This window comes from Salmo trutta, chromosome 28, assembly GCF_901001165.1.
Source record: "Salmo trutta chromosome 28, fSalTru1.1, whole genome shotgun sequence".
Lineage (NCBI taxonomy): Eukaryota > Metazoa > Chordata > Actinopteri > Salmoniformes > Salmonidae > Salmo > Salmo trutta.
In genome coordinates this window covers 13,946,534-13,960,410 of record NC_042984.1, presented here as the reverse complement: position 1 = coordinate 13,960,410, position 13,877 = coordinate 13,946,534, and the positions used below count along the sequence as shown (strand labels likewise).

Below are 13,877 nucleotides of genomic sequence, written 5' to 3'. Positions count from 1 at the left end.
AACACTTCCGGTAGCGTTTCCTGTGTTTGTAAACTGAGAAAAATTGGAACTCCGACAAGAAATATTAATCTGCAAAACTCAACAAAATCTTAAGGTAAACCAATTCTAAAATGTACTTCCCAACAAAGCCACCATAGAGTTAACAATGCATATGATTAAGTTATTTCCCAGAATTTTAAGGCAAATTTGAGTTTTAACAATGTGTAGTTTGCTCAACACGCACGCCCTGCCTGTTGTTGTGTTGTCCGTGTGGGTGGGGACTCAACCAGTGAGTCTTCTTGCCCTAGCTTCACCTCAGCAGATCCTTGCTTTACCTCATACGTTACTTCATGATTGATTATTCACAAAATATTTAGCGGAACAATATTTTCACTCATCTTACCCATGTCTTGGTATTTGGCCTCGAAAACTCAGGCAGACTGTGATATCTAGTTAGCTAGCTAGATAGATGGCTAGCTAGCTTATTAGGTAACTAGCTAACGTTGAGCTGGCAAATATTTTCTCTCTCAGTATTCAGAAATTATTGTAGCAAATTAGAGCACTGAATACTACTGCTTTTTTTTACAGGCCTTAGCGTATTGCAATATCAAAACATAGGTTATCTATCCAATGCATTTGACCCATACTGCATTATCATTGTGCTGTGGGTGTGAGCTTTAACAAGAAGCTAGCTTGGTAGACCCTCACTTCCAGGCAGCTTCAACAAGCTAGCTAGCTAGGTAGACCCTCACTTCCAGGCAGCTTTAACAAGCTAGCTAGCTAGGTAGACCCTCACTTCCAGGCAGCTTTAACAAGCTAGCTAGGTAGACCCTCACTTCCAGGCAGCTTTAGCTGTCCCTTTGCATGAAGACTAGAGTACTTGCATAGAAGATGGTCAACTGTGTGGCTAGGCTAAATTAGGCTTTCTTGTTTGGTTTTGTACTTGACTCCAAAAATGTGATATCATATCGTTAGCATAATACTTTGGTCAATATTGAATGTTCTCTTGAGTAACTTGCATATACATTAATCATCACCCCTTCTCAGATCATCTTCATGAACTACAAGATCATTTAAAAAAACTGTCCTTGTCCACCTTTATTTCTGTCTTCATTGCAACAATGTTTTCTGTTTTCCATGGGAAGAGGTGGCATACACCAAACCATTGTGGCTGCTTTCTCCAAGCCTGATATAAACTTCCTTTGTTGAGGTGACAAAGCCAATTGTATAAAAGCACCCTTGATGATTAATCCAACTTGCACTGTAACTAGTATATATAGGCCTGAATATGAATACCAGTAGTCATAGTCCAAATAAAAATAAACAAAATACAATCATTTTGGCCTCACAATAACCCTCTATTTCCAGGCCTTGGCCCCTGATTATTTGGGTGAGTGTGGTCTCTTCTCACACCCCTCATCCTGAGTGACCCACCTTGACGCACCCCTTTACCCCCAAACACACACACGCATTCAAACCACGCACCGGCGATGACACACCATCCCAACAACTCCGTTCGAGACCACATGAAATGGGTCAGTTGAATTCTCCTTCCATCATTGTTTTGTTTCTATTTATTTAGTCTCTTGTTTTTTGTCTCTGTTCCCTCTTCCTCACAGTTTTTCTCTTAGAAGCCTGACACACCAGGCCAAAAAAAGAACCGAGAACAGTCAGTGAATGACCATCTACAGTCCCTGCAGGATTTTTGCGCTGTGTGTTGGGCCTTTATGCTTGGGACTGCAGCCCTGGCATGGACCTTGACGCTGAGCTTCTGTGTGTTTTGTCCTGTGTTGTTCCTGCAGGCTGGGTTGATGACCCTTCTAGGCCACCATACTACGCTCCAACTGAACTGCTGTTTTGTGTTGTTCCTGTAGGCTGGGTTGCTGGGCTGTGAGACGGTGCTGTCCAGCATCGCCCTGATGCAGGCCAACAACATGTCTGGCAGTCAGAAGAAGTTGACGTCACAGCAAGGCCAGGGTCAGAGAGACAACAACAACCCTGAAAGCCACCAGCAGCAGTCTCACGAGGCTCACCACGGCCACCACAACAACCACCAGGCCCACCACAGCCACATGGTCCTGCCCTCGGGAGTCAGCTGCCCACCCCTGGTGAGAAACAGACACACACTAACGTTATAGGCCCAAAGGATGTAGTCTACACACAAGTGCTTCTGTGTTCATTGGCATGGAGAACAACACTGTTGTTGTTTACATTTGTCAATGAATCAGAAATGATGTTTATGTAATTATTGTAAATCTATCAGCAATCTAAAACATGTAATTCATATCTAAGCCATAGCTTTATTTTGGTGAGTATGTTATAAACATGAATTACCAACAACCCCCCTCTTTCCCCCCTCTTTCTCCTCAATAGTTAATCAGAAAAGATGGACACTCATTTCACACGCCCAGGCTGCTGGATGAGAAAGATATGCAGGCCAGCCAGAATATGCAATCGACAAAGAAGAAGCACAGAAAATCAGGAACGCCCAACAAACTGAGAGAGAAAGTGGAGGTAAGTAGTGTGTGCGACGGGGAAATGGAATGTACAATGTTGGATACACTTATAGGACAGAAGTTTGTGTAGACATGAGAAGTTGTGCTCTTCTGAACACTCATTGGGTTTCTCAGCAGGTGGAGATGGATATTAACGGGGATGATGATCATGATTCACTAGTACAGAAGAACTTCATCTGTGAGCACTGCTATGGAGCGTTCCGCAGTAGCTACCACCTGAAGAGGCACATCCTCACTCATACAGGTTGATATCACTTTCCCTTTCCCCTTCCTTGCTCAGGAATACTCAGCAAATGTGGCAACAGTTATAACATTCATCAGAAAAACAATCAGTAGAGAAATATGCACGACTCTCACTCACAACCAAAAACCAATGTTTTATTTTTCTTAAGTAAAAAATCCATCAAAGTCATCCATACCACTATGTTTTGAACAGTGTTTTTGTGTTGTTTAGGGGAGAAGCCGTTTGCATGTGACGTGTGTGACATGCGGTTTATTCAGCGATATCATCTGGACAGACACAAGAGGGTTCACAGTGGAGAGAAGCCCTACCAGTGTGATCGCTGCAATCAAGTAAGAGAGATCTGCACTGCACACTGTACACACACACCTGGTACACACTACCCCATTCCTAATACACACGCACACACACCTGGGGCACACACTACCCCATTCCTAATATACACGCACACACTACCCCATTCCTAACACACACACACTTGGGGCACACACTACCCCATTCCTAATAGACACACACACACACACACCTGGTACACACACTACCCCATTCCTAATAGACACACACACACACCTGGTACACACACTACCCCATTCCTAATACACACACACACACCTGGGGCACACACTACCCCATTCCTAATACACACACACCTGGGGCACACACTACCCCATTCCTAACACACATACCTGGTACACACACTACCCCATTCCGAACACACACCTGGTACACACACTACCCCATTCCTAACACACACACCTTGTACATACACTACCCCATTCCTAACACACACACCTGGTATCAGCAGGGCAGGATACAATGTTTTGGAACGTTCAAATAGAAATATGTTATGTAGAACCAACATACCTTTCTGAAGTGTAATTCCAACATGTTTTAAGCTGACCACCATTGACCTTGTTCACAAAAACTCCAAGGTAACCTGTCTAAATGACTACCTCCCAGTAGCACTCACATCTGTAAATATGAAGTGCTTTGAAAGGCTGGTCATGACACATCAGCACCATCATTCCAGACACCCTGAAGCCACTCCAATTTGCATACCTCCCCAACAGAAACACAGATGACGCAAAACAGATCCACTGATGAAGCAATCTCAATTGCACTTCACACTGCCCTCTCCCAGCTGGGATTGAACATCTCCCTCTGTAACTGGGTCTTAGACTTCCTGATGGGCTGCCTCCAGGTGGTGAGGGTAGGCAACAACACATCCGCCACACTGACCCTCAACTTAGGGGCCCCTCTAGGGTGTGTGCTTAGTCCCCTCCTGTACTCCTTGTTCACCCACGATTGCGTGGCTGCTCACGACTCCAACACCATCATCAAGTTTGCTGACGGTGGTAGGCCTGATCACAGAGGGAGGAGGTCAGAGAGTTGGCAGTGTGGCACCATGACAACAACCTCTCCCTCCACGTCAGTAAGACCAAGGAGCTGATCGTGGACTAAAGTGGGGAGAGCACGCCTCCATCCACATTGGCAGGGCTCTAGTGGAGCGGGTCAAGAACTTTATTTTCCTTGGTGTCCACATCACTAAGGACTTAACATGGTCCACACACACCTGCACCATCGTGAAGAGGATACGACAGCGCCTCTTGCCCCTCAGGGGGCTGAAAAGATTTGGCATGGGCCCTCGGATCCTCAACGTTTTACAGCTGCACCATCTAGTGCATCTTGACTGGCTGCATCACCGCTTGGTATGGCAAATGCACCACTCTCGACCGCAAAGCGCTACAGAAGGTGGGGCCTAGCTCCCTACCAGAGCATCAGCTCTCGGACCAACAGGCTCCGAGACAACTTCGACCCTCAAGCCATAAGACTGCTAAATAGTTTATTAGTGTTTACCCGGACTATAATGCACTGACTCTACACACACTCACAAGACTATACCCACTATATACACACTCACACAAAACCCACACACATTCACTACATACACACACACACCTTTACACTCATCATATGCTGCTACTACTCTGTTCTTTATTTTACTCTTAATATTATCTATCCTGGTGCCTAGTCACTTACCCTGCCTTCATGTACATTTTTTACATTTTATTTTACCTTTATTTAACTAGGCAAGTCAATTAAGAACAAATTCTTATTCTCATTGACGGCCTAGGAACAGTGGGTTAACTGCCTTGTTCAGGGGCAGAACAACAGATTTTTACCTTGTCAGCTCGGGGATTCGATCTTGCAACCTTCCGGTTACTAGTCCAACGCTCTAACCACAAGGCTACCTGCCTTCATGTACATACAGTGCATTCCTGAAAGTATTCAGACCCCTTGACTTTTCCACATTTTGTAACATTACAGCCTTATTCTAAAATGGATTAAGTTGTTTTTCCCCCTCAATCTACACACAATACCCCATAATGACAAAGCAAAAACAGGTATTTAGAAATTGTTGCTAATTTATTCAAAATAAAAAATGTAAATATCACATTTACTTAAGTATTCAGACCTTTTACTCAGTAAAGCTTCTTTGGCAGCGATTACAGACTCGAGTTGTCTTGGGTATGATGCTACAAGCTTGGCACACCTGTGTTTGGGGAATTTCTCCATTCTTCTCTACAGATTCTCTCAAGCTCTGTCAGGTTGGATGGGGATTGTCGCTGCATAGCTATATCCAGGACTCTCCAGAGATGTTCAAGTCCGGGCTCTAGCTGGGCCACTCAAGGACATTCAGAGACTTGTCCCGAAGCCACTCCTGCATTGTCTTGGCTGTGTGCTTAGGGTGGTTGTCCTGTTGGAAGGTGAACCTTCACCCCAGTGAGGATCTGAGCACTGTGGAGCAGGTTTTCATCAAGGATTTCTTTGTACTTTCCTCTGTTCATCTTTGCCTTGATCCTGAATAGTCTCCCAGTCCCTGCCACTGAAAAAAATCCCCAATGCATGATTCTGCCACCACCATGCTTCACCGTAAGATTGGTGCCAAGTTTCCTCCAGACGTGATGCTTGGCTTTCAGGCCAAAGAGTTCAATCTTGGTTTCACCAGACCAGAGAATCTTGTTTCTCATGGTCTGAGAGTCCTTTAGGTGCCTTTTGGCAAACATCAAGCGGGCTGTCATGTGCCTTTTACTGAGGAGTGGCTTCCGTCTGGCCACTACCATAAAGGCCTGATTGGTGGAGTGCTGCAGAGATGGTTGTCCTTCTGGAAGGTTCTCCCATCTTCACAGAGGAACTCTGGAGCTCTGTCAGAGTGACCATCAGGTTCTTGGTCACCTCCCTGACCAAGGCCCTTCTGCCCTGATTGCTCAGTTTGGCCAGACAGCCAGCTCTAGGAAGAGTCTTGGTGGTTTCAAACTTCTTCCATTTAAGAATTATGGAGGCCACTGTGTTCTTGGGGACCTTCAATGCTGCAGAAATGTTTTGGTACCCCCCAGATCTGTGCCTCGACACAGTCCTGTTTCGGAGCTCTACGGACAATTTCTTTGACCTCATGGCTATGTTTTTGCTCTGTCATGCACTGGCAACTGTGGGACCTTATGTAGACAGGTGTGTGCCTTTCCAAATCATGTCCAATCAATTGAATTTCCACAGGTGGACTCCAATCAATTTGTAGAAACATCTCAACGATGATTAATGGAAACAGGATGCACCTGAGCTCAATTTCGAGTCTCATAGCAAAGGGTCTGAATACTTATGTAAATAAGGTATTCCTGTTTTTTAAATGTTATAAATTTGCAAAAAATTTGAGAAACCTTTTTCTGCTTTGTTATTATGGGGTATTGTGTGTTATTATGGGGTATTGTGTGTAGATTAATGAGGAAAAAATGTATTTAACCTATTTTTACAATAAGTCTAACGTAACAAAATTTGGAAAAAGTCAAGGAGTCTGAATACTTTCCGAATGCACTGTATCTACTGTATCTCAGATACCGTGTACACCTGCACATTGATCTGGTACTCCCTGTAAATAGCTCCGTTCTTGTGTATTTCATTCCTCTTATTACTATTTTTCTTTTCATTAAACATTTTTAACTCTCCATCGTTGGGAAGGGCTCGTAAGCAAGAATTTCACAGTTAAGTTCACACCCTTGTATTCGGCACTTGACAAATAAAAATAGTTTTGATTTTTAAAATAAGGAATCATGTCGGCTCTTTTCATCACATTTCTATCTGCAGCACTCCACAATGTTTTCCTGTTGAACATGATCCAGGGTTTGGAGTCAATAGGTAGGTACATTACAGACTCCTGTCATTTGTGGTTATGAGTTTGCTCTCCCTCTACCCTCGTTTCAGAACTTCTCACGGACGGACCGTCTGCTACGTCACCGGCGCCTGTGTGGAGCGAGGACCAGCCTTCCCAAGGAGGAGAACCAGTCATTCTCCTGCGAGAGCAGAGGAGGAGCCTACTCCCAGGATGCACCTGGGCACCAGGCCACTTGGAGCCCCCTACAGCAGCAGAACAGCCGTCTGGCTGTCTAACCTCTGACCCCTCGGAGAAACCCCCCCACCTAACACACAGTCAGCAGTCCTCCGCTCAATGATGCCACATACTGGAGCAGACCAGTACTGCGTCGTCCCTCAGCCCAGATAAACCTGGCTAAGACACAAGAGAAAGACACCAAACCTTATGCTGTTCTCACCACTGAGTTCATATCCTGTTGATGGGATAGTGAATAATTTTCTACTCGTTTTATTCAAATTTTTGTATCGTTACGTACATGGTACAAGACCTAGGGTGGGAGAGGTTTGGGCACGCTGTCATATTACTATGGCAATAATGAATTCACAAACTGATATGTTGTAGCCTCAATTGGACTAGTATTTTTTTGACTGTGAATGATCCATGGACACTCAATGTAAGGTTGGCCTGGTCAAACCAATATGCTCCCCTGGCTTTGATTTTTTACCATTGAGTGTTTGTGGAAGCTCACCATTGGGCAATTCTGCCCTACCAAGCAAAAAGGCAGTAACTGCTCATAGCGTGGAACTGATAAATATGGCTTCAATTTACCTTTGTTTCACAGTAACTTTATGCAGTTACTGCTAACATGACCCCCATTTTCTCCAAAACACAATACAGTAGAGGCAGGATACTTGTCCACATGATTAAGCATGCATTTAATGTAGCAAAAAATGACATTAACACATTTTTGACCAAACGAGCAGTTACTGCCTTTTTGCTTGGTAGGGCAGAATACTGATCAGTAACCTAGGACACTCTTCTTGTTCCACAAGCAGCCTCAGTGTTCATTGGCCAACCAGATCATACAATGGACATGAAGTTATTTTAAGGACAACGGTGAACACACATCCTTGTGGCCTTGAACCACTCAGACTCATTCAAAGTTGGTTCTGTTGCTACTGCTTGTAGCTCGCTAGCTCCTGGACTACCTTGTTAGGGAATGGTCGTCAGCTAATAGACCAGTATAACTAGCTGATCCAACCTTAATGTAGAGACCATTACGGAGTTCATGGCACATTTATTGTTCTCTGTTGTGTCCCCCACACATCCATCCAGTTCTTGTTATGGGTTTGATTCAATGCTGTCTAAATATATGTCACATTTGATACACTGGTCATATGTTGTTTAACTCTAGAACCTCTCATAGCTACCGTTTTGGGCATAATAACCATAGAAATATAATTACTAATGTCCATTCTAGTATTCTATTTCTATGTTAGTGACCTATAGTCTTTTCAGTGAATGTTCAGGACTGTATGTAGGCCTATTCTATATTCATTCACTCTGAAGAGTCTGTCTTTCCTAACTCTTGTGTTATTTTAATTCCTTGTTATCAAATGTCCTGAGTACGTTGATCCATCTTGTCATATTTCATGTCTGGTGTTTTTTTTTATAGAAGGGGTCATCATAAGCAGCAGATGAAGCAGGATGGTTGACCTCTCAACGTTGACCTTCTCTGACCCAGAAGGGACCCATGTTTGTGAATGAATATTTACTCTATAATATCATACCATGTTGTGTTTCTATTCACCTCTGGCATCTTCAGTGAAGATGACCATTTCTGATCCAAAAGGACCCCTACAGCCTAGGCACTTCTGCGAGCATTAGATAAATATAACCAGTATGGTAATAGCTATTGCTTCCATCTGTCTAATACGTTCAGATCTACAGGCATGGCTAGGCAGTAGGTTTGGAATTCAGTATCTCTCTACTCAGTGGGGTACTTTTCATTCAAATTTTTATTGGAGCGTCTCAAGCTCCATTATGGTAGCCTGGTCCCAGATCAGTTTGTACTGGTTTTCCAACTCCTGTAAGTAAGTAGACTTGCACAAGCGTTGACTTCTGCAAGCTGGAACAGCTCATAGGCGCATCTGGGTACATTACTCACGCTACAGATGAGGCAGCTTGATATACAAGTACACCTCCTGGACAGGACGCTAGTCTATCGCAGGCCCTTACCCCTAATCTATCTCCTTAATGCTGAGTGCCAAGCGGAGACGCACCAGGTCCCATTTTCACAGTCTTTGGTATGACTCGGCTGAGGATCGACTTTCCAATCTCAGGGCGGACACTCTAATCACAAGGCCACTGAGTCAGTCATTGTCATATCAACGACCGTGGGACTGGGATATACAGCACAAACAGATCTGGGACGAGGTCATGATGACATTCTGTATTTATAAACACTGGAGTGAGGAAGCCTGAAATATAGGAGAAACAACAGTTATCTGTATAGACATAAGGTTTTTTATAGAGAACCAGTAGTTACTATTGCATCACTGTCAGACTGTTAGTTGTGTCAAAGCAGTTTTATGGCAGTCAGTTTTCTACTGCTAAATTTATTTTAATATATATTTTAAAATGTCATTTAAATTAGGAGTAGAGGCAGAACTGCCACTAGTGCCTGTCTAGTGTAGCAGTTATGATTAGTTCATTCACTTTTTATTACTTGTAGTTTTGCATGCATTTGTGATCCCCTAAGTTAAGTGAAGTGATCTTGTTTTTGGTAAAGACAGTAAAAATGTTTTTTTTGTAAAATTAGGTTTTGTTTTAAAAATAATAACTTTGTTATTGTCATGATTCTAGTCCCCATCACAGGCAAATGGAAGTCCATTTTGACCCGGTAAGACATATTGTAGTGAATGGAAAACTAGGGCCTCAAGCTTAAATAAAGGTGTTTCTCTTTTTGTAGTTTTTAGACATGTGGTACTGTTCTGGCTTTCTAAAATGACTAAGGGAGATGTAGTTTCACCCATCTTGCCAGGAGATGTCACACAGGTTCAACTGAATTGGAAGCCAACTATATTGCATAGCTGCAAGACCTGCTATACACCACTAGGGGAGCCTCTATCCCTGCCATTACATCTATGATCGTTACCCAGCAGCAGCAGGCAGGCGTTGATACTATTCTCAATATTATCTAGTACCGATAGCATTAGAGCATTGCATTTGTTCAGAGATGGTTTGGAAAGAAAGAGAGTGAAGCGACCTTAGATGGCCTAGCTGGTTGAGTGAGAATAACATTGTACATTATGGGAGAGTGGTGTTGAGACAATAAGTAGGAGTAGCCTACCAACTGTCTGAACAAATCCTGAGCTGGGGCCATCCCTCTCTTGTATTGGGGCTTCCCCTTCTTTACCTCTTCCCTCTCTCTTTTTGGGGCCATCACTTCCTTTCCATTCCTCTCCACTTCATATTGGACCTATCCATCCCCCATACCACCTTTTGGGGCTATTCTGTTTCAAACCCTTCTCTTCCCCCTGTATTGGGGCTATACCTGCCCTCTCCCCCCTTATTGACCAGGCTTTGTAATTAAACCTCCAGGAACGATTAGCTGGAGGAGATCAGCCTGAACTGGAGGTTGCAGACCAGGGAGTGTGTGCTCTGACGCTCCCTCTCCAGCCCTGATTTACAGCACCCAGAGGCTGGAGTACTACACTGGGCTCCCTTAAGTGAGGGAAGAGGAGAGAAGAGAGGGTGATACCACTCCATCATTGCAGAGAGTGTTGTAATCATCCAGGTTTGAAATCATTCTGCAGACAGACTGTATGTGGTGTCTCTTCAACACTGGCATTGCGTCCCAAATGACAACCTTTTCCCTATATAGTGCACTACTTTTGACCAGAGGGTCTATAAAGTGAATCTTTATTGCACACTGCTCATTAAAGATTCACTTCCTCGTTCCTCCTCACCCCATTTCCCATTCAACACGACCTCTACACAGGTGTAGAATGGGAGATGTGGCCACAGTGGTATTACTAACTACCGGTGGTGGCCACAGTGGCATTACTAACTACCGGTGGTGGCCACAGTGGTATTACTAACTACCGGTGGTGGCCACACTGGTATTACTAACTACCGGTGGTGGCCACAGTGGCATTACTAACTACCGGTGGTGGCCACACTGGTATTACTAACTACCGGTGGTGGCCACACTGGTATTACTAACTACCGGTGGTGGCCACAGTGGCATTACTAACTACCGGTGGTGGCCACAGTGGCATTACTAACTACCGGTGGTGGCCACAGTGGTATTACTAACTACCGGTGGTGGCCACACTGGTATTACTAACTACCGGTGGTGGCCACAGTGGCATTACTAACTACCGGTGGTGGCCACAGTGGCATTACTAACTACCGGTGGTGGCCACAGTGGTATTACTAACTACCGGTGGTGGCCACAGTGGTATTACTAACTACCGGTGGTGGCCACAGTGGCATTACTAACTACCGGTGGTGGCTACAGTGGTATTACTAACTACCGGTGGTGGCCACACTGGTATTACTAACTACCGGTGGTGGCCACACTGGTATTACTAACTACCGGTGGTGGCCACACTGGTATTACTAACTACCGGTGGTGGCCACACTGGTATTACTAACTACCGGTGGTGGCCACACTGGTATTACTAACTACCGGTGGTGGCCACAGTGGCATTACTAACTACCGGTGGTGGCCACAGTGGTATTACTAACTACCGGTGGTGGCCACACTGGTATTACTAACTACCGGTGGTGGCCACAGTGGCATTACTAACTACCGGTGGTGGCCACACTGGCATTACTAACTACCGGGGGTGGCCACACTGGTATTACTAACTACCGGTGGTGGCCACACTGGTATTACTAACTACCGGTGGTGGCCACAGTGGCATTACTAACTACCGGTGGTGGCTACAGTGGCATTACTAACTACCGGTGGTGGCCACAGTGGCATTACTAACTACCGGTGGTGGCCACAGTGGCATTACTAACTACCGGTGGTGGCCACACTGGTATTACTAACTACCGGTGGTGGCCACACTGGAATTACTAACTACCGGTGGTGGCCACACTGGTATTACTAACTACCGGTGGTGGCCACACTGGTATTACTAACTACCGGTGGTGGCCACACTGGCATTACTAACTACCGGTGGTGGCCACAGTGGTATTACTAACTACCGGTGGTGGCCACAGTGGCATTACTAACTACCGGTGGTGGCCACAGTGGCATTACTAACTACCGGTGGTGGCCACAGTGGCATTACTAACTACCGGTGGTGGCCACAGTGGCATTACTAACTACCGGTGGTGGCCACAGTGGCATTACTAACTACCGGTGGTGGCCACAGTGGCATTACTAACTACCGGTGGTGGCCACAGTGGCATTACTAACTACCGGCGGTGGCCACAGTGGTATTACTAACTACCGGCGGTGGCCACAGTGGCATTACTAACTACCGGCGGTGGCCACAGTGGCATTACTAACTACCGGCGGTGGCCACAGTGGCATTACTAACTACCGGCGGTGGCCACAGTGGCATTACTAACTACCGGCGGTGGCCACAGTGGCATTACTAACTACCGGCGGTGGCCACACTGGTATTACTAACTACCGGCGGTGGCCAAAGTGGTATTACTAACTACCGGCGGTGGCCACACTGGTATTACTAACTACCGGCGGTGGCCACAGTGGCATTACTAACTACCGGCGGTGGCCACAGTGGTATTACTAACTACCGGCGGTGGCCACAGTGGCATTACTAACTACCGGCGGTGGCCAAAGTGGTATTACTAACTACCGGTGGTGGCCACAGTGGTATTACTAACTACCGGTGGCCACAGTAGTATTACTAACTACCGGTGGTGGCCACAGTGGTATTACTAACTACCGGTGGTGGCCACAGTGGTATTACTAACTACCGGTGGTGGCCACACTGGTATTCCTAACTACCGGTGGTGGCCACACTGGTATTCCTAACTACCGGTGGTGGCCACACTGGTATTACTAACTACCGGTGGTGGCCACAGTGGCATTACTAACTACCGGTGGTGGCCACACTGGTATTACTAACTTCCGGGGGTGGCCACACTGGTATTACTAACTTCCGGGGGTGGCCACACTGGTATTACTAACTTCCGGGGGTGGCCACACTGGTATTACTAACTACCGGTGGTGGCCAAAGTGGTATTACTAACTACCGGTGGTGGCCACACTGGTATTCCTAACTACCGGTGGTGGCCACAGTGGCATTACTAACTACCGGTGGTGGCCACACTGGTATTACTAACTTCCGGGGGTGGCCACACTGGTATTACTAACTTCCGGGGGTGGCCACACTGGTATTACTAACTTCCGGGGGTGGCCACACTGGTATTACTAACTACCGGTGGTGGCCAAAGTGGTATTACTAACTACCGGTGGTGGCCACACTGGTATTACTAACTACCGGTGGTGGCCACACTGGTATTACTAACTACCGGTGGTGGCCACACTGGTATTACTAACTACCGGTGGTGGCCACACTGGTATTACTAACTACCGGTGGTGGCCACAGTGGTATTACTAACTACCGGTGGTGTGGCCACCCAGTAATGGAAATTATGGAATATTAATACAGAAATTGTCTTGTCTCTTGAATCCTAGATTTCAGCTTTAAGCAGTTAAAAGTGTGATAGAACGGTTGTTTTATACATGAGTATCTAGTCGTAAAGCATGGTCTATATATCATGACGTGCTTCTAAGGTAAACCCTAGCCTTCTAAGGTATCTCAACCCACAGCCTATTAGTAAACAGATACCAAATAGTTTTCCATTACAAGTAGGCTTTTCTATACATTCTGAAATCCCATCAACTCTGCACAGAGAAATCATGAAGACCAAAATAATATAATATTCTCAAAAACTCACTACAATTATTCTGAAATTAATTATATATGAGGGTCTGAATCCT

The 13,877-nt window shown here is 45.4% G+C and overlaps 1 protein-coding gene across 5 annotated transcripts; it reads left to right on the top strand.

Annotated features, from left to right (window-relative positions):
* On the top strand, positions 1-9,860 carry LOC115165546 (zinc finger protein 740). 5 transcript variants are annotated; one of them, XM_029718738.1, is made up of 8 exons: positions 1-94; positions 1,125-1,189; positions 1,348-1,514; positions 1,854-2,087; positions 2,353-2,493; positions 2,613-2,739; positions 2,950-3,068; positions 6,994-9,860. In XM_029718738.1, the coding sequence occupies exons 3-8, from the start codon at positions 1,470-1,472 to the stop codon at positions 7,177-7,179; spliced, it is 852 nt and encodes a 283-aa protein (XP_029574598.1). In that variant the 5' UTR covers positions 1-94; positions 1,125-1,189; positions 1,348-1,469; the 3' UTR covers positions 7,180-9,860. The 5 variants fall into 5 exon arrangements, with proteins under 5 accessions (XP_029574598.1, XP_029574595.1, XP_029574597.1 ...); XM_029718735.1 differs by having other exon boundaries at positions 2,610-2,739; XM_029718737.1 differs by lacking the exon at positions 1,125-1,189 and having other exon boundaries at positions 2,610-2,739.
* The last annotated feature ends 4,017 nt before the right edge of the window (positions 9,861-13,877 follow it).

What these genes read in the sequence shown, in the direction of transcription:
- LOC115165546 (XM_029718737.1), top strand. Translation starts at nt 1,470, where the DNA reads ATGACACACCATCCCAACAACTCCGTTCGAGACCACATGAAATGG. An exon ending in GAGTCAGCTGCCCACCCCTG is followed by an intron (nt 2,088 to 2,352) that starts GTGAGAAACAGA and finishes TCTCCTCAATAG; the next exon opens with TTAATCAGAAAAGATGGACA. An exon ending in AGTGTGATCGCTGCAATCAA is followed by an intron (nt 3,069 to 6,993) that starts GTAAGAGAGATC and finishes CCCTCGTTTCAG; the next exon opens with AACTTCTCACGGACGGACCG.